The sequence below is a fragment of the Lepidochelys kempii genome, chromosome 1, assembly GCF_965140265.1.
Source record: "Lepidochelys kempii isolate rLepKem1 chromosome 1, rLepKem1.hap2, whole genome shotgun sequence".
In the NCBI taxonomy this organism is placed as follows: domain Eukaryota; kingdom Metazoa; phylum Chordata; order Testudines; family Cheloniidae; genus Lepidochelys; species Lepidochelys kempii.
The window spans coordinates 185,274,203-185,295,073 of record NC_133256.1 but is presented as its reverse complement, the minus strand read 5'-3'; the positions used below and the strand labels follow the sequence as shown (position 1 = coordinate 185,295,073).

Here is a 20,871-nt window from a genome sequence, read left to right as displayed (position 1 = left end):
TAGTTGTTCCCAATATCTAACCTAAATCTCCCTTACTGCAAACTAAGCCAGTTACCTCTTGTCCTATCCTTGGTAGATATGGAAAACAATTGCTCACCATCCTCTTTATAACAACCTTTTACATATTTGAAGACTGTTATCTTGTTCCCACTCAGCTGTCTCTTCTCAAGACTAAACAGGACCAGTTTTTTAATCTCTTTTGTTGTTGTTGCTCACCTCTGGACTCTCTCCAGGGGTCAGTAATGTGTCTGTGGTAAATATTTTGAGGTCTGTGATAATTTTTCAAAAAATTGAATGACCGAATGACATAACTCCTCCCCTCCCCCCGCCAAGTCTGTCACGAAGTACGGTAATTTTGTCAAGTGTCCTTTGCGCAACATGGTGGTGCTGACCCCTGACTCTCTCCAATTTATATACATCTTTCTGAAAGTGTGGAGCCCAAAATTGGCTCTGGTGCCCCAGCACCAGTGCCAAGTGGAGTGGAACAGTTGCATACTGTGTCTTATTTACAATGCTCCTAGTAATACACCCCAGAATGACATTTGTCTTTTTCAAAGCAGCATCATATATTCAGTTTGCGATCCACTATAACCCCCACTTCCTTTTCTGCAATGCGACCACCTAGCCCGCTATTCTCCATTTTGTATTTGTGCACTTCATTTTTTTTCCCTAAGTGTGGTACTTTGCACATCCTGATTGAATTTCATCTTGTTGATTTCAGACCAATTCTTCAATTTATCATTTTTAATTCTAATCCTGTCCTCCAAAGTGTTTGCAACCCCTCCCAGCCCTGGTGTCATCTGCAAGTTTTCTAAGTACAATCTCCTGTCATCCAAGTTGTTAACAAAATTACTGAATAGCGTCAGACCCAGGACCAACCCTGCAGCACCCCACTTGGTATGTCTTCCCAGTTTGACAGTGAACCACTGATTACTACTCTCTTAATATGGTTTTACAACCAGTTGCTAATGAAGAGCTCTTGAGATGACTGGTCCCGATTCCCATCGCTCAAAGGGGGATAATATCCCCATCTAGCAGGGAGGCGGTAGAGGCCTGCAGGCCCATGTCTGTCTGTACTATCTCCAAAGGCAGCCTCTCCTTTTGATTCACTATCCCCACACTCAGCTTCCCTTGGTGCAATCTCTTCTGTTCCACCTATGAACTGGTTGTGCTGTCCCCATGCAGACAGATCTGCTTCTCCCGCAGACCCACCCACTGTTCCTGCCCTCTGGTTTCATGATTAACTTTAGTAGGAGTGGGTTCCAGAGGACTGGTGATTTAAAAATATATCCCACATTAATGGTGATCTGAAATACATTAATAATAATAATCAAAATCAGATCCCAACTCATTAAAGAGAATAGATGTGCAGAGTTAGCATTTGCAAATAAGTACATTTATACATGAAAATATCTGAGCCTTATTTCCTCCTTTTCTTACCTGCTTAGACGTGAATTCAGGCCTCTATCTTTTCCTTGCCCCACCCACTCCTAATGTAGTGAAAGGAACCAAGCTCCTTTCTCTGCTATAGTGGTTAGTGATGCTCGTAGCTGTGGAAGGAGAAAATGGAACATTGAAACTTAGGTCTTGGCAGGTAACAGTGTTTCAGTTCACCTTCAAAATGTATATATTTTTCATTTTTACATCTACGTGTGGTTTCTGTTAATGATCTGAAACCCTCAATAGGGTTTTTTTAATACCTACATAAAGGCTTCAGAGCCTTTACACAAAAAGGGGAAGTGCTTTCTCTGAGAAGTTCTAACTTCTGAGGATTTGTTAGTTAATGTCTGAAGATGCAAAGGCCGAGATAATTGCTCATTACGATCATTGTATTGAGAAGAATCTTTCAGGTACTGTGTTCGCCACCTTCTGAAATATTGAAAGTATGACAATGTACAGGTCTTTGGAAACAAAACCAAGCCATTTAATCCAAAAGGAAGTTGTTGGGGGGGGGAAGACTTGGATTTGAGGGGGCTGATACAACAAATCAAGCTGCTGCCTGTCCTGCCCTGTGTACAGTCGGCAGGCTCTTTACTTCCATTCTAGCTGCAGCAAGAGGCAGAAAGAGCCTACACGCTGGGTGAGGTACGGGGCACTGGCAGTTAGAAATATCACCATTTGGATTCATAAATGGAACTCGTTTGGTCTGGAATCATCGAGACAGACTTAAGACAGGATACTGCAATGTCACAGTCACAGGGTCTCTTTTCTAACAGTCTAGCTGCAATCAGAAAGCCAAATTTTTCTCTGTAAATCTCTACATGATCTCAGTAGGGTTGCCCTGGTGTGACTGAGAGGATAATGTGGCCCTAAATCTGCATGATACTTTTCCTGACTCCCCAGCATTAGAAGATTTTTGCCTGGGAGGTTTTTTTCTAACATTCTGATCTTTTCAGTATTCCATTTTTAATTCCCCTCCACCCTCCCTCTCTCTTGCCTCTAGAATAGCAAAAAAGACAGCAACCAGGCAGGCAGCCCCAAAACATAAGGGCAAAAACATACCCTGGGGACGGAAAGTGAGCATCTGAGGATGATATGTAGCCCTAAGTCTGCAAGTGACATTTTCCTCAATTAATTTTAGCGGCACAGCAGGAAATGAAAGGGTAGTGCTTACTGTAAATGCCTTTCTCCCCTCTCCCCACCACTGCGGGTGTCTGAAGATGCACATCACTGCTCTTCTCAGAGAGGGCTATTTCTGTCATGTCATAGATCAGTTCAGGTCTGTCCTTTGCTCCTATGATAGTGACAGGATGAAGCTGCTGCGGCCTTGAGCCATTTTGTAGATTTTGGATACAGATAACTGAGAACTGAGTTTAACTGACATTGCTAAGAGGGAAACAAAACAAGAGGCTGGGAGGCCGAGCAGTCAAGCTGAGAGAGTCTAATATGGTAAGAGTTTAAACAATAATTGGGGTGAGTTTAAGTGTCTCACTGAAACACACACAAAAAATATCCACAAATCCACACTTCAGAACTGCCTTCAGATTACCCTGACCAAGCCAAATGAGATGTATGTGCTTTGTATGAAGTTAAGCAGCGTTGAGGAGTGCTGTATTCCAGCTGTACTCTGAAGTCATGTCCTAATCTCACTGCAACCCAAGTGCACCTTAAAAATTTGAGTTTTGATATTTTGCCATGATATCCTCCTTCCCCCAAGTGGGTGAGATTTGGCTGATCTTAAATGTTACTAGTGGGCTGTATTTTCAAATGGGATAAATAAGTGTAGCTCTATTTATAGCAATGACATCATCTGAGGATCTGGCCCACCGACACCTAGATTAGGGTTGGGACCAGGGGAGCAGGTCTAAAGCCTTTGCTGTGGCATGTAGACATCTGGTTTATATTACCACTGTTTAGATAATGCATCTTGTTCCTAAAACTCCATCCTGCATACTACAGAATCCAGACAGACTCCTACGTGAGACATCATTGGAGTCCAGACATTATTACACACTGATTCTCTCTCTGTCTCCTCTCTGCCAGTCATATCAAATCAAACATTGCATGACCAAGCACCAGCCTGGTGGGTCTCTTTATCAACCCACCTCAACTTCCTGTAGCCATCAGTCTCCACTGGGGGTTGCGCATGGCCCATTCAGGCATGATATATTTATCTCGTGGCACTGACAAAAGAATCTGTTCCTGAGAGAACATTATGAAGTTCAGGCTCATAATGCTGGCCTGATCTTCAAAGATGGCCTCTCCTGCATCGCCCACTGACTGCAGTGGCAATTGTTGGTACTCAATACCTCTGAAAAACAGGGTGTGGTTGTACAGATTGCTTTCTTTGACCATAGCCATTCTCTTCTGAGCTGAACTTTAAACCAATCAACCAAAGACTGAAAAAGAGCAAGGGAGTGTAGGAAACAGGTGTTTCCTCCTTTGCTCAAGATAGGCTTTACACTGGCTTTTTCCTAAATCTGATCTGATGGCCGGGAGAGTCCTTTCTCCTCCCTTTCTGAATCCCATTCTGATACACAACCAGCTTCTGGGTGCGGGGCCTTGCAAGCAATTCGTGGCTCATGTCACTGCAGCATGAGTTCAGCCACCTGGAACCTTAAAGATCTATTCTGATACGTTATTCAGCATGGGGTGTGTTGATTTTTTTTTGTTCCTGCTTCTGACATCATTTCCTGAGCAGCAGATTCGTTTAGCCGTGTAGCCAGATCCTATTCTTAACAGACGATGCAAAAAGCTCTTTAAAATGGATTTCAAATCTCCTTTAACCCTGCAGTGTGTGCTGATGATCATAATCATGATTGATGGTAAGTGTGGGTTTTTCTTTATGAAACTGGCATGGCTTCGCCCAGGTGAGTGGAAACGTTCATTTTGCTCGGATACCTTTGTAAGGTCACCACCGGGCATTGGGAAGTATCAAGTGTTGTAATTGCTAAAGCATGAAAAGAGGCCATCATACCAAAGTAAGACAGATTTTTTTATAAACTAATAGTAACTAACAATGCGTTATTGTCTTGATGTACTGCAGCCGTGAACGCACCTGAAAATGATAGCAAATTGGAGGATTTGTAGGTGGCATGCTGGTTAAAGCAGGAGATGGGAATGTGAGACTCTGAGGTTCTAGTCCCAACTCTTCATATGACCTTGGGCAAGTCCTTGTAGCAGTAGCCACTATGTCCCTCCAATGATAGCGATAGTTACCTGTGCAAAGGGACAGTGTGAGTCTTAATTGATTCATGTTTGCAAAAGCCTTTGAGATCCTCAGATGAACAGTGCTATATCGGTGTAAGTTATCTTAATTGCCATACATACTATTAGCCTGCTGAGTGTTGGACTCCCTATACACTGTCTCAGCCTCTAAGCTCTGAGGAGGTGGAGCTGTTGGAGGTAGGAACTTAAGAGGAAAAGAAGAGGGGGTATGCTCATGTCTTTGTCTCTGTAGTTCTGGCTGTATGATGTGCCCCTTGCCTTGATCTTTGCAGGATAGCAGAGTTAGCCTTCACTTCAGGTTTAACTCCCTCTCTTCCCACCTTCCCACTGTGATCCGATTTACCATTTTTATGTCTTATCTGGAGTTTTGCCTTTTGTGAGTCAGCCAGATCAGAACCAATGGACGGACACACAGTAAAATCAGTGACTATGTTTTATTATTATTGTTGAGGCCACATTAGTGAGGAAGCAGACACTGTCAGTGGAATCATTGGTGGCTCAGTCAACTTTCCTTTGGGAATTCAAAGCCTAAAAAATCTCTCTAGGGTAACCTGGGCAGATGACCCACGCCTTATGATACTTCGTCTACAGACTGTGACACTTACTGTAACGAGATTGTGTGCTTGTAGAGCAGAAGACTTTGTTGAAGGAGGATGAAGGAAAGTATGAATTTGCTCTTACAAACACAATCAAAGATCTTTCTTACTGAAAGTATCCAGTAAGTGACCTTCATTTGGAATCAATCATTCTTGAATCTGAGAGCTTAAATGAAGGATCAGTTCTTTCCAAGATGTCAGTTTGGCTCTCAGTAGCTGTAGGTGTCTTTGGATTAGCAGACACAGTTTGTAGGTTTTCGGCTCTGCAGAATGCCATAGTGCTGCATGCAAACAAAAGGATATTTTCTGCACCCACATTGCCAACTTCCTATATTCTCTGAGCCCACTGAGAGCATAAAGGTGCTGGGAGAAGATGCTTTCACCCACAACTTCAGAGATAGCAGTGTGGGTTGTGTGTTTCTGGAGAGCAGATTTTAGGCACGGAGTTGTGCATTTTAGTCCATTTCCATAGTGGGACAGGTGGCAGCTGTCACAAAAACTGTCACATTGCCACTGTTGGCACTAATTGACCCCTTGCTGGCAATCTTGCCTGGTAGGCTAAGGACTGACTGGATGATGGTGACTGAACTCTTTTCTCACCCCCAAGAGCTGGTCTCTCCGAGTCAGGTTTGAAATACACCTGGGCTTGTTTCTCAGCTGCTCAGTGCAATGGAGAAGGGGTCTGACAAGGATGTTGTTGCTACTCCCTGATTCTCAGCTGTTGACCCCCAGTGTGCAGATTTAATTTATGCTGATGAAATCAGGTCCCTCAGGGGTATTGTGTCACTTAGAAGTTGGTCATAGTGGCCCCTTGCTCCACCATGCCCTCTGTCCCCAACCTTCCCTCTCCCTTTGTTCACTGGATGGCGCAGCTCTGGCATAGGAGACAGCAGAGCTGGTGCGGGAAGTGGCAAAGCCACTTCTGCCAGCTTTATGTCAGTGGTACTTCTCCTCACAAAGGGACAATTCTCCAGGGTGAATCACCCGGCTAATGGAAGCTCACTTAGTCTATTGGAGATTCCAGCCCATCAGTGGGGTAGTGTGGGGAGGCTTGCACTGCCATTGCCCACTTTATACCAGTGCCATAGATAAACTGAGGACTTCAGTCTCCAGGACTGTCATTCTCACACCTTGCACTGCCCCCTCCAGGATTCAGATAGGCTGGTACTTTGCACCACATTCTCTCGGGTCCTGTTCTACGCTGCATTCACTTTACAACGTCCCAGGTTTTTAAGAGAAAATGGAGTTTATGGGATTATAATGAAAATGTCAAAGTGGACTGATCTCAGTGAAGACAAATGAAACTTAATGCCAGCCAAGTGCAGACAAGCTGAACTCCAGCTGAGAGCTGGTCAAAGACGGGGCTCCTTGGCCCAAAGGGCTTAGATGAGAATTGGGCAAATCCTTCAGAAAATGTTCAGGCCTACTTTTTCCTATATTTAAATCCATTTGCTCTGGTGTGTTTACAACCCTTATGTGTTCACTTGCCACACATCTTCTAGTGAAAGAATTTACTGGCAGGAATACTCATAGGTGCAATGTCTTTTAGGTGAATATTGGATAGTATTCAAGGAAAGTGAATTTTGAGCTTGTGAACATGAATATTCACACGAGACACCTATGTGTGAGTTACTTATATAGTCAGGGAACAGAAATACACCATGTGACCTGTATGTCTAGTCCATACTTCACTACCTGCCAAAGCTCAATTATAGAAAATAATCTATTGTCATAGACCAAACTGATGGAGATACAAATGTATTCACTTGGGAAACTTAAAATGATCTGGGATTCATTTATTTAGTGTAAAGAACTCTTTTGATAACCTCAGTTTCATTATTCTTTATTTCTGAAATAAATAATTTTCAACAAGAAAACCAAAGAGACCCCAAATTTGTGTGAAATGTAGGTAAATTAAGATGAATGACATTTATCAGAATGAGGGAGATTTGAGAAACATAACCATAACATAACCAACACAGCTCAAATTTTAAATACTCTCAACAAACTGCAAGCTACAGGCCAGAAATTATTCAGCGTTTATGCTACAAATAATTTTGAATACTGAATCTGGAAAATTCAAAAGAATGATCATCTGTTTTCAGGCAATATGTGAACAGAAGAAGAGGTGAGAAATAAATTACTACTTATTGTTTGCTCAGCTCTAGCTTGAGTCAATTCTCCTTCAAGAGTACTATCTCTATAACTCTCTATCTATTTTCTGATGCTGTGAAATTAAAGGCTTGAGATGAGCAAATAAGTAATTTCATAAGAGGTCTCCAAGATCAAGGGCTGTTGGTATGATGGAATTACAATTCTTTTGGAGGGAGTTGCAATCAGTATCTCATGAGGATTCAGGTAAATAGTTAATTGAATTAATCAGCAACAGAAAAATGTGGGTGCACCTGGAAATTAACCAAACCAAACCAGGAGTTTTGATTACATTCATGTGACGGATTTTCTTCTCAGAGGGCAATCAGCCTCTGGAATTATTTGCTCCAGTGCCACGGGAAAAACTCAAATTAATGGCATTCAAGAGAATAATAGCCAATAACTTGGGCATCAGAAGTATTTCAGGGTGTAAATGACATTAGATACTCATCTACTGTACGGTGATGTTTGATCGCACCACAGGGTTGAATTGATCACCGGATATGGGGTGGGGAAAGGATATTCTCCTGTTGCACCTTGGAAGTTTCTGTCTTCTCTTGGAGCATTGTGTACGATTTGACCATTAGGATCAGGTGGGAGTATCCCACAAATGATCTCTTGCAGTTGCTGGGGAGCTGATGGACACTGCTGAGACTGAAGGAGGAGGAACCGGCATTGGTGACGCTGCAAGAAGAGGAAAGGGAGTGGTTCTCAACCTATTTACCACATCTGCACAATATATATACTCCCTATTTGGCCCTGAGGATGTCACATAGGCTGCATGTGTGCTGATTATGCTGCGGGTTGAGAACCACTGCACTATTGGATGGATTGCCTGGGGGTGGGCAGACTCGGGGAGGATTTCAGGACTAGGAGAGACAACTGGGGGATCGCAGAAGAAAAAAATGGAAATTAGTGGGACTGCAGGATTGCCATAGGCTATTGTGGGATTTCAGAGGCATGGCCAGGTGTTGGTGGGATTGCAGGCATTGATGAACCTCATTCTTTCCCATCTTTTATTTCTGTGTAAACTAACATGTGGCAAATACCATTGTGGTTTGTGTCCGAATGGCAGAAATATCCACTTTTGTTCACATTCATTGCCATGTCTGGTTAACTTGTCTCTGTTTTCTCCCCTGTTTTCATAACTCCCATCTTGTGTGACAAGAGCCAACCCAAATCCCAGCTGTTAATGTCTCCAGCCACACTGATGGGGGAAGAGAATTACTTTGTGAGAGCGCTAACCGTTCCCGTGTCTGCTTTCATTGGATGCTGAATGGACAGCTTGTGGGTCTGATTGAGATTGAGGATGATGGCAAGAAGATTATTTTGGAGAAAGGGCTGCCTGAAAAGCTTGTCTGTCAAATTCACCATGAAAACAACATCGGTGAGAGTTCCCTCATAGAACTGGAGTGTAAGGAAGGTAGGTGATATTAGCCACAGTTTATCTTCATTTTTCCCCTCTCAGGATGAGGGTGAGAGGAGTTGTCAGTGTCCGTATCTGCATGCAGAGACAAATGCGTCTTGACTTCCTTGCCTCCCTCTCTCCCCCCTGCAGCTCTGTATCCATGTCCTACAACAGCAGTTCTCAACCAGGGGTCCGAAGCCCCCTGGGGGTCCGTGAGCCCTTTCCGGGGGGCTACAGAGCCCCGTGGCTGAAATCCGGTTCCCTTGAGCCCCAGCACTGAAGCCGGGAGCAGTGCAAGGCTAAAGCTGGGAACCCCAGTGCCCCCCGCCACCGAAGCTGGGAGCCTCACTGGGACCCCCCCCCGCCCACATACAGCCCCTAGCTACAACCTGCCTGCACCCTGAGCTACCCCTCTGCCCACACACAGCCACTAGCTATCCCCTCCCTGCACCCTGAGCTACCACCCCCTGCTCACACACAGCCCCTAGCTACCCCCTCCCTGCACCCTGAGCTACCCACCCCTGCCCACACACAGCCCCTAGCTATCTCCTCCCTGCACCCTGAGCTACCACCTCCTGTCACACGCAGTCCCTAGCTACCCCCTTCCTACACCCTGAGCTACCCACCCCTGCCCATACACAGCCCCTAGCTATCCTCTCCCTGCTCCCTGAGAGGTTTTCAAACTTTTTAAACTGAGTCCCCCCTTTGAGTTATATTTTTGGCTGCATCCCCCCACAGCCCAGACAGGCTGGGTGGCCTCCTGAGGTGAGTCAGGGGATGGAGGAGGCACTCCTGCCCTGGACCCTTCTGTGCAGAGTTGGCTCGAGCCCCACCAGCCCTTCCCCCCTCCCCCCCGCATAGAAGTAAAATTATGCCTATGCCCAAGGGTGTCTGCCCCCCATCCCCGGCCTGGAGCCCCGCACTCTCCCCCTCACCCCCACCAGGCCCTGGTGTTTTAATAGCATGTTGAGGGGGGCCTCAGCAAGAAAAAGGTTAAGAACCCTGTCCTACAATGTATTTCCCAAGTTGATACGCACCTCCCATACTGACAAGTCAGAGATCTCCTACTCCACAATCAAAAAAAAACCCACGGGTTTCTTCCTATCCTGACATACTTTCCTCACTGAACCTTCCAGCATCTCCACAAATAAACCAGCACCCACTACCCGAATTCTTCAGCTCCTGGGCTCAGCTGCTGTATTGTGCTTTGCTTTATTACCCTCCATGTAGGTCCGCTGTCCAAAATTGTCAAGAAGATTAACCAGCTTATAAATATCGCCTCAGCCTCCCTCACAATTCGTGTTGAGCAAACAATTCACCACAAATTATTTATTTAGGTCTAACCTTTTTCCCTGTTTGCAAATTGTCTGTGGACTCTGATTTCATTAATTTGTTTACTGTTCACAGCTGATGTCTCTTTCATGTGAACAAATTTCACCCAATGAATTGATCACAAACTGTTCAGCATGGGCTCGATCAAAAGCCTATTGATATCGTTGGAAACACCCTCATTGACATTAATGGGCTGTGGATCAGGCCTTGTGATAATTCATGCAGGGATCTGACAATCACCCTGCAGTATATGCTCTGTGGGGCCACCTCAGTGACAAAGTGTAATATCTGTTCCTTATTTCTAGTCCACAAACCCATCAAGGAATTTCATGATAGCTGTGTAAGCACTGCTGATGTGAAAAGTTGTATGAACACATATTGGCATGAGTATTAGCACACTTTTGGGAACTGGTGACACTTTTGCTTTCTGTGAACACATACTTACTTCGTTCTAATGTTCACAAACAGTGAGTAACAGCGGTTTCGAATACCAATGTAGAGAATTCATGGGGTTTAATTCTTTTTAAATGACCAATTATTTTTGCTGTATTCTTTCCCCCTCTCCTTACCATTATAATGATGATGATAATTAGAAAAAGACTGATGATATTCTACTCACTAGTCAGAAAAAAATTATTTGCTCCAGGCAAATGGATGAATGCAGTTTTTGTAAGGTTGATAATGAATCTAAATACCCTGGGCATTAGACAACTTGATGGCAGATGAAATTTATCCTGGATAATTGTTACCATAAAACATATTAACCAGAATAATTTAAACTTCTCAGGAATACTGAGAAGGACTATGAACATGTGGGATCTAAAGAAAATGACTTGGTAGTTATAAGCAGCTTGATAAAGATGTCTGTCCAGCATGCAGAAGTTGTTTAAATAAGCAAGAAGATGCATAGGACATTTAAAAGGGTATTTATTATTAGGGCTGTCAAGTGATTAAAAAAGTTAATTGCAATTAATAGTGTGATTAATTGCACTGTTAAACAGTAATAAAATACCATTTATTTAAATATTTTTGAATGTTTTGAATGTTTTCTATATTTCCAAATATATTTATTTCAGTTACAACACAGAATACAAAGTGTATAGTGCTCACTTTATATTTATTTTTATTACAAATATTTGCACAGTAAAAAACAAAATAAATAGTATATTTCAATTCACCTAATACACCTAATACAAGTACTGTAGTGCAATCTCTTTATCATGAAAGTTGAACTTACAAATGTAGAATTATGTACAAAAAGTAACTGCATTCAAAAATAAAACAATGTAAAACTTTAGAGCCTACAAGTCCACTCAGTCCTACTTCAGCCAATCACTCAGACAAACAAGTTTGGTTACAATTTGCAGGAGATAATGCTGCCCACATCTTGTTTACAAGGTCACCTGAAAGTGAGAACAGGCGTTCACATGGCACTGTTGTAGCTGGCATCACAAGATATTTATGTGCCAGATGCGCTAAAGATTCATATGTCCCTTCATGCTTCAACCACCATTCCAGAAGATACGCTGGTGACAGGTTCTGCTCAATGATGATCCAAAGCAGAGCGGACCGACGCATGTTCATTTTCATCATCTGAGTCAGATGCCACCAGCAGAAAGTTGATTTTCTTTTTTGGTGGTTTGGGTTCTGTAGTTTCCGCATCGGAGTGTTGCTCTTTTAAGACATCTGAAAGCATGCTCCACACCTCGTCCCTCTCAGATTTTGGAAGGCACTTCAGATTCTTAAAGCTTGGGTCGAGTGCTGTATCTATCCTTAGAAATTTCACATTGGTACCTTCTTTGCATTTTGTCAACTCTGTTGTGAAAGTGTTCTTAAAATGAACATGTGCTGGGTCATCATCTGGGACTGCTATAACATGAAATATATGGCAGAATATGGGTAAAACAGAACAGGAGACATACAATTCTCTGCCAAGGAGTACAGTCACAAATTTAATTACTGGATAATTTTTTTAACATGCATCATCAGCATGGAAGCATGTCCTGTGGAATGATGGCTGAAGCATGAAGGGACATATGAATGTTTAGCATATCTGGCATGTAAATACCTTGCAACGCTGGCTACAAAAGTGTCATGCGAATGCCTGTTCTCACTTTAATGTGACATTGTAAATAAGAAGCAGTCAGCAGTATCTCCCATAAATGTGAACACACCTGTTTGTCTTAGCAATTGGCTGAACAAGAAGTAGGACTGAGTGGACTTGTAGGTTCTAAAGTTTTACATTGTTTTGTTTTTGAGTGCAGTTATGTGACAAAATCTACATTTGTAAGTTACACTTTCATAATAAAGAGATTGCACTAGAGTACCTGTATGAGGTGAATTGAAAAATACTGTTTCTTTTGTTTATCATTTTTACAGTGCAAATATTTGTAATAAAAATAATAATATAAAGTGAGCACTGTACACTGTATTCTGTGTTGTAATAGAAATCAATATATTTGAAAATGTAGAAAAACATCCAAAATATTTAATAAATTTCAGTTGGTATTCTACTGTTTAACAATGCAATTAATCGTGATTAATTTTTTTAATTGCAGTTAATTTTTTTTTAGTTAATTGCGTGAGTTAACTGTGATTAATTGACAGCCCTAATTATTATTATTTCAGGTATTTTGCACAGTGTATTCAGTTTGGTCCCTGTGGAGAGAGACACTGTCGATAGATAAATTGACTAGATAGACAAGCTAGCTAAACAACCAACTGTAGTTAGCTAGACAAGGTGACTAACTAAACAGACTGACAGGTATACTTAGTTCAAGGTGTGGGAATAGTAGATGAAAAAGGAACCAAGTGATAATAAAATCAATGGTTCAAATCTATCCCTGGTGCAATTCCCTTGACTTCAGTGAATTTATACCGGGTTAAATTTGGCTTCATACATTTATCATATTTGGAAGAAGAGTGTTTTTCTTCTGAATGTCCTATGTTTGAACAAACCATTCTTACATAGGAGGATCTCTGTCTGTTTGTAAATCTGTTGCACCATCTGCCTGTCTTTCTGTCCATTTCTCTCTACCGCTCTGAAGTAAATTCAGTTCCTACCTAAATCTGCAAAGTTGACAAATCCCCAGTCAATGAGTGAGGTGCTGGATAATGTTCACCAACCTGTGTGTGACCTTCTGACAGGCCATCTGCAGTCTGTGCCCCATGCTGGTAGCTTCACATTAGCTCTGGCTGGGAAGGGGAATAAAGAGAGAATCTGTAACACAGTTAGGAACCACATAGTTCATCCTTTCTTCCTAATTCCCCCAGCCCACCCACATCTTCAATATTCTTCACTGACTTTAATTCAGCTGTTGGGCTTCTTCAGCTCAGGAGGACATGCTCTAGTTCCTCTGACTAACAAACTGTGTCCTTCATGCAGGAGACCTGCTGAAGCAACCTTTGTTCCTTTACACCCTGGCAGCATGTGGAGGGGGTGCAATTGTCCTGGCTGTTATAGCATCACTGATAACATTCTGCTGCCTGAAAAGCAAACAGCAGTTCATTCCGGTGCCTTCAGGTGAGCGGGGATTTCTCTGCTTCCTACTGGGTTGAGTACAGTCTGTCCTAGGACAGTCTAAACACAGCTCCATTTCCCAACTTGCTCGGTGCAGCTTCTCCGTAGGTCCTGACTAGAATTTGTGGCTAGTCTTGTCTTCCTTCCATTCCTGCCCTTGTCCCAGTAAAGCTGAGCTTTGTAAAAACCTGCTCGTTGCTGGGGAAAAGTCTCCTGCTGGTGAGTTCCTGAAGGAACATTTTTGTTTTCACCTCAGATTTGCTGGCAGGAGCTATTTGTGCTGAAAACATCAGTGGGGGCACATTAAAGAAGCCCTACTGCTCTGTTTAGGCTTGATCCTGAAGGGAGCTGAGCACCTGTTCCTCCCACTGAATCTCCTGTCTGGATCAGGCCCTCTGTGCTCTGAGTTCAGACATAGCCAGGCCACCTCAGGTGGCAATCCTGTCAGCTCTCCAAATTTGGAAAGTTTATAGTGTCAATACCCTGTATCAGTCTGCTCTGGGAATGGAGCCAGGGCCATGTGAAATGGAGACAAAGACGAGTGTAAAAAGCCAGGCTTCACACTGAATATATCCAGAGTTTATGGAGGGTGGGTCCTGGTTCCTGGTTCCTTGCAGTCTTTCATCTGCTTTTCTACAGAGGAGGAAAAGGAAGAAGGAATGATGATGTCAGTCATCTCCAATGAAGAAACAAAGAGCCCTCCAAATGGAGACCACCATGAGGCGCCATCTGCCCCAGATGACAGCCCTCCAAACCCTGGTTGGTACAGGGACTTGGTTTGTAGCTGCCTGAGAAATAACTCATTTAGGAAATTGGAGGAGGATAAAGTTGACGTATGTTATTGAGGGTTGAAAGAGTTGGCTGGACAGTCTGGAAACTGAACGAGAGAGGATATACTGCATGACCACTGGCAGTGCAAGCTTCCCAGCTCTGTCCTGTCAATACCTCATTAAGCCACATCAGTATGTGCATTTGTCAGCTCTTGGTGCATTGTGGCCTCGTGCCTTTAATACCCAATAAGTGCACCAATACCCCACTAATGCACCTCCTCTGTGGGGCAGAGGATGGGCTCATCCATTTTACCTTCTGGGTATTAAAAATATCTTTTTACAAATAGCTTTGCAATTTCACTGTAATGTTAGCTCCCCATGCTGCATATCCAGTATATTTGTAAGGTAGAGTCACTAACATTGACTCCAGTTCTAGAAATCATTCTTATTCAGCACAGTGCTTAAGAATGTGCTAAGCCAGAAGCACATGCTTAAATCCCATTGAAGTCAGAGGTACTTGAGTACATGCTGTGTTGCTTTCTTGAATCGGGGCCACAATTAGTAATACATTCATATTTAAATCTACCAAAGAAATCGGGAATGGAAAACATGGTATATGTGTAATGCAGCCAGGTTAATGTGGGGATAGAAACTGTTTTTTTAATCTTCTATTTGAGTGCTTGATGCATTAAACTCATTTTTTTGCATTTACTTTCCCTGATTTTTTAAATGAACATTAACAGCAGCATATCCGTTACTAACCTATATTAACCGAAGCTACCTTAACTGGAATACTTTTAAGTGAGCCTTCCTTATCTCCGGCATCTTTAACTGTGGCCTCAACTGTCCTTTACTGAGATGGCCTTAACTGAGTTATCCATAATCTACCATTAGTTCAATCATTCTTAGGCAAAACTGCATGCCCTCGGTTTTCAGCGGTTATTGACAAGGGTGCCACAAAAATAAATCAAGTGTGCTTGATAAACAGAGCACTGGATTGGGACTCAGGAAATACGGACTCTGTTCCTAGCTCTGCCCTTGACCTGTTGGGTGACCTTGAAACTGACCTCTTTGGGAAGGTGCTTTGCACTCTGCTGGTGGAAAGCATTATGTCAGAGGTCCGTATCATTGGTAATGCACATGTGCAATCATTCCAGATTTAATGAGCCAACCTTTTAAAACATTGACCCGATTTTCTTCCAATTTAAAATCCCCCCTCTTCATTATGGAGGTCTATAAAACAAGGTATGTTTAAATTTTCTGGCAGCGTACCAAGAGAAACTGAGGTATGCGTGTGCTGCATTTCAATAGGAGCCTGTGTAAGAAGGATGTTTTTAACTTGCTTCTCTGATTCAAAAATGTCTGAAAATCATTTTGCTCTAACTTCATAAATAAATTGCATTTGGGGTTTTTAGGCACGGAAAATCCCAGCACTAAAGAATCTGGTTGAGAAAGTTGAACAAGTGAAAAATGAAGGGTTAGAAAGGAAACTGAAACTCAGCCCTAACTAGGGTGACCAGATGTCCTAATTTTATAGGGACAGTCCAGATTTTGGGGGCTTTTTCTTATATAAGCACCTATTACCTCCCACCCTCGTCCCGGTTTTTCACACTTGCCTTCTGGTCACCCTAGCCCTACCTCTAGCTGCTTCTACCACAGGAGCCATAATAAAATAGTTTTATCTTGTATTGCATCTTACAAATGTACTGTATCCCTTAAAATGCTTGGCAGAGTTAAAAAATACAGTTACAGAGCAAGATACTGCAATAATAGTGGGGAGGAGTTAAATGTAGAGATATAGGCAAGGGAGAATTGATATGGTTTGTATCGGAGATTTGAAAATGCATGGAACGTTCATAAGGCAGAGAGAGATGACAAGAGCTTGTCTCAAAGCAATAGTTGCCAGATTGTATTGAAGGACAGAGAGGAATCCAGTTCTGGGTGAGAAGAAATTAACAGAGAGGGGACTAGGGAAAGATGAGCTCTGTGATGTTGTCTGTGGCAAATCCATAGAGGGATTTAAAAACAAGGGAGGTGGTTTTGAACCAGATCCTGAATTGAATGGGAAGTCAGTGGAGCAGTTTGCAGCATGTGCTGATGCAGTTGTGCTTCATTGTGCCTGTCGGAAGGTAAACAACAGCGTCTGAGTGTGCTGGAGACCAGAGAGCTGGGACTGGGGCAGGCCATAGAGAAGGGAGTTGCAATTGTCAAGGCAAAAGAAGATTAAGGCCAGGGTGAAGATTCCAGCAGAGGTGGAGCTAAGACAGTAGCAAATGTTTATAACCATTTCTCACTTGTTTTCCAGAAAGCACAGAGACCTGTCAAGGCCTTGAGGCAGAGCCCAAGATGGAGGCAGAGTCTGAGGTGACACCGGATCCAGAGGTGATTGTTGACATCAACAACGAGGAGTGTGTGTGCGACTCTTTCCCTGATCCTATTGATCCCTGACCAGACACGCTCACTGTACCATCCTGGGGTCTGGGGCGGCATACCCCTGTATTACATAGTCTCACTCCATGTAAGAACTTGCCTGCAAAATAACTGAATTAGAGGGGGAAAGTCCACATGCGCACAGATTACAGGCCTGCAAACCTTATTAAAAACCATGCTTGGGCGCTATCATTAGCAATGGGCAAACAGGTTCAAATATTAATAAGACTCCCCCAACTCCATGAACATTTGCCTATTTATAAGACTGCACCTGAGCTATGAAGCTGTTTAGCATGCTCTGAAATGAGCTGGGTAAGGTAACTCTCCCCCATCCCATTATTTTTCATGTCTTTGCCCCTCTGAGATTCCTGGCTAGGCACCAGGATGGACACAACATTTAATCTGAGACCAAAGCCAGGATTTGTCAGAAATTTCCTGGGAAAGCCTATACTCATGAGATTTCCAGCCACATTTTGCAGACCTGAGGTCAGGGGAAGGCTGAGATAAGCGTTCTTTGTGATGGGTGCTTATCTGAACCACTCCTCCAAACTCTTTGCATTTCACCCATAACTAGTTAGTATGTGATGCTGAGAGATGTGAACCAGCTGCGATGGCTGGACCTATTGGAAGAGGATGACTTTGGGTCTCTCAGTATGTTTGTTGCTCAGTAATGACCAACAGGTGGTTATGTGTTTTCCTTTCACTGATGCTGATTGCATAGGGAGATGAGTGATTTGCAGCTGGTGTGCCACTGGGCTGCTTGCCTTTATCATAAGGGTTTTCATGGTATCCACCTGTGATTCTGAAAAGGTGTCTAGTGTAAAGCTGGGATTGTTGAGTGGTGTAGTCCTTAAGGCACTACTACCTGAAATGTAATGGTCTGGCTACTGCAGGCTGATTAAGCTGGTCCTCGGTGTGTGCTTGGGCTTTATCTCCTCTGTGTTATCTGCACAGACAGCTGTAGTTTAGAGAATTCCTTAAGTGGGCTTGTCCTGGAGCCTACTCAATATTATACCCATCGACTTTGCTTAGAAGAGACTTGGGAGTGGAGTAGCAGGGTTCTGATGGAGACTTGTGAGCAGAGTTATATAGGGGAATCCAGGTAGCAGGGGACCCTGCAGGCCAGGAGAAAGGAGCACTGGCAAACCTGCAGGTGAGTCTATCCTGGGGAACTGCTGGTTTGGGCTGGGCTGGGCTGAGCTGAGCTGTGTTTGCTGTATGGGGGATGAGGGCTAGAGGAGGTTCAAGAAATCAAGCTTCCCTTGCTTTGAGAGAGCTGTGGAGGCAAGGGTCAGTTTAAAGTCAAAGCAGGTGATGCAGTTCAGGGCTGAGTTGCATTGGCAAAGCTGTGGTGGCCAAGAACATTGCATTTTCTCTTGTGAATGCTGTTATGTCCTCCATTTTGTCACCATTCACACACCCTTCCCCGCCCCCCAAAATCCTATGGAAACAGAACTGAGTGGTGGTTTGTACATGCTCTCTGATGCGGGCTGCAAGCACCTAAGTATGGAAACATTCCCTGTCTCCTGGCCTGGGAGCTGGAGAGACCGGCATACAATACCTGAAGGATCACTTTGCACATTTGGATGGCAAAGCTCTGTATTGGTGATGCCAGAGGGTAGTTTGTTCTGTTTTCTCTGATTTTAGGACTCCATTTATAAGATCTTGCAGGTCTAGTAGCAGGGAGGGGGAGGTTCTTAGATGTCCTGTGCCACAGGTGACTGTTCAACCTATCTCAGCTGCTAGGAAACACCCCATCTGTTAGGCACAGACTTTCCATGATGTGATGGGGCTGGCCCTTTGGCTTTTCTCAAGGCATTAGGCCATCCCCTCTCAGTTGGAATGTTGCTCAGAGCCCACTACATGAATGTGGCCATATGCGGGAGAGTTATATCCCATCCCTCCAGGGAACAGGTGGAAATGTGGGGATACCCATTGATGGTGCACTGTGGAGGAGCTGGAGAGGGGCGGGAGAGTTCAGTAGTGCCAAAGAAGTGCTGGGTGCAGTCAACATTGGGCTTTCCAACCTGTCTGCTGCACGTTGTAGCTGATAAAGCTAGAGGCAAACAGGGTAACATTAACCTTAGGATGGTGCTTCAACCCAGGGCTCAGTGATTCTCCTCTTCACAGGCACAGTTCTGAGATGTTTCCGCTACTGACCACATAGTCTCAGTTGAGGTCTGGAGCTGGATTGAGCTTCCCTGTATCCAGGAAATATAGGGGAATGAGGCTTCTGTTGTGAAACTGGTAACTTAAGGTGCAAGATCTCTGTAGGAGTCCTCTTCTCCCCCCCCACCCCTCCTTCCCTGAAGGCAGACACCTACCCACAGATTCTACCATGAGACAGTCTGGTGAGAATGTGCATGAGTAGGGTTCACCCCTTGAATGTGGTGCTGGTCATTGGTGCTGTCAGTTGTGGAGTCCTGTCCTGGCTTATGTGTTGGGACGTGGGAGAAGGTCCAGGGAAAGCTAAGATGGTAGCCAGCTTTGGATGCTCTGCAGGCAGACAGAACACTCCATTTCTCTTCGCTCCCTCCCTGCAGCTGTACAGCAATGGTTAAAGATTTTTATTACTGCGATATAAGGCCAAGAGGTGAATCTCTCAGCTTTTTGCTCTTCCTTTTTGTTTTTAATTGAACATGCTTATGCTCAGTTGCAGATTTGTTTTGATGATTCTGTTCCTAATAAAGAGACTAAACTTTCCACAAGAGGTTATAAAATAAAGTTCTGTTCTTTGGCAAATGCCTTGTGTTCTTGTCATTGGGGTTGCCAGCTGGCAGGGTTTTGACCGGCCTTGTGGATGTTTGTACTACCTTGCTGGTTAAAAGGTTGAATGTATAGTTTGTTTTCCACTGGGGCCAACATTCCCTGTAAGCTGTGTGCATGCATTGCAGTGTGGTGATCTGGTAATGACCGTGCATGTCACGAGTCTGGGAGCCTGGTCAGCACCCAGGTCTGGCTCTGTCGGGCCAGGCCCTACACCTGCTGAAACCACAATGGCTCCTCTTGGTGCCAAGGACCATAAACAGGACAGACTCAAGGTTTGCCCACTGGGGTGGGTGCAAATGATCCTGGGGGAGAGGGGGCAGTAAGAGGGCTCCCCCAGGGGCTCAGGTGTGGGAAATATCCAGTGCAGGGGTAGGCAAACGTTTTGGCTCGAGGGCCACATTGGGGAATAGAAATTGTATGGTGGGCCATGAATACTTACGAAATTGGGGTTGGGGTGCGGGGTCTGGGGTGGGGTTGGTGATAAGGGGTTTGTGGTGCTGGAGGGTGCTCCGGGCTGGAAGCGAGGGGTTTGGAGAGCAGGAGGGGGATCAGGGCTGGTTGGGGCATGGGCGCTTACCTCAAGCGGCTCCCGGAAGCAGTGATATGTCCCTTCTCTAGCTCCTATGCGGAGGTACGGCCAGGCAGCTCTGCATGCTGCCCCATCTGCAGGCACCTCCCCTGCAGCTCCCATTGGAGCAAGTAGGAGCCAGAGTGGGGCCATGGTGTGGCTTCTGGGATCCATGTGACCCAGCACCCCAGCCAGAGCAGGGCCAAGCCATGTGGTGCGGTTCATGGGCCAGCTGTGGCCCGTGGGCCATAGTTTGCCCACCCCTGGTCCAGTGGCTGGTTCTTCTGCATCTCAGAGGTGGTGATTCTACTTGTCACTGGAGGAACTGTCATTTCAAGGCTGACCATCCTTTGCTGGAGATGAGACAAGGAGATTCCAAATTTATACCATTGGGAACTGTCTGACCATGTTCAGGAAGGGTAGTGATAGTCTCATTTTTAAACAACCAAACAGCAAGTTAAAGGGAAGAGGAGGAAATGTGTGAATTTATGACTGACTGGAAGGGCAAGGAAGTCACAGGGCTTGAACTACCAGTAATAATAATCCTAATACTGAATAATATCACAGGTAATGCCAAACTATGGAAGATTGGATAATACCCACATCCACACACATTGTGAGGGCTCATTTACAGACATGCAGTTTTGCAAAATGACCAC

General features: G+C 44.2%; 1 protein-coding gene across 1 annotated transcript; it reads left to right on the top strand.

Moving 5' to 3' along the window:
• The first annotated feature begins 4,148 nt into the window (after nucleotides 1-4,148).
• On the top strand, nucleotides 4,149-19,579 carry LOC140895194 (uncharacterized). Its single transcript, XM_073304650.1, has 5 exons — nucleotides 4,149-4,265; nucleotides 8,584-8,838; nucleotides 13,541-13,678; nucleotides 14,315-14,434; nucleotides 16,751-19,579. The coding sequence occupies exons 1-5, from the start codon at nucleotides 4,205-4,207 to the stop codon at nucleotides 16,891-16,893; spliced, it is 717 nt and encodes a 238-aa protein (XP_073160751.1). The 5' UTR covers nucleotides 4,149-4,204; the 3' UTR covers nucleotides 16,894-19,579.
• The last annotated feature ends 1,292 nt before the right edge of the window (nucleotides 19,580-20,871 follow it).

Excerpts from the sequence above, each read along its gene's own strand:
- LOC140895194 (XM_073304650.1), top strand. The coding sequence starts at position 4,205 with ATGGATTTCAAATCTCCTTTAACCCTGCAGTGTGTGCTGATGATCATA. Across the intron at positions 4,266-8,583 it reads GATCATAATCATGATTGATG|AGCCAACCCAAATCCCAGCT; the intron begins GTAAGTGTGGGT and ends TTGTGTGACAAG. Across the intron at positions 14,435-16,750 it reads TGACAGCCCTCCAAACCCTG|AAAGCACAGAGACCTGTCAA; the intron begins GTTGGTACAGGG and ends CTTGTTTTCCAG.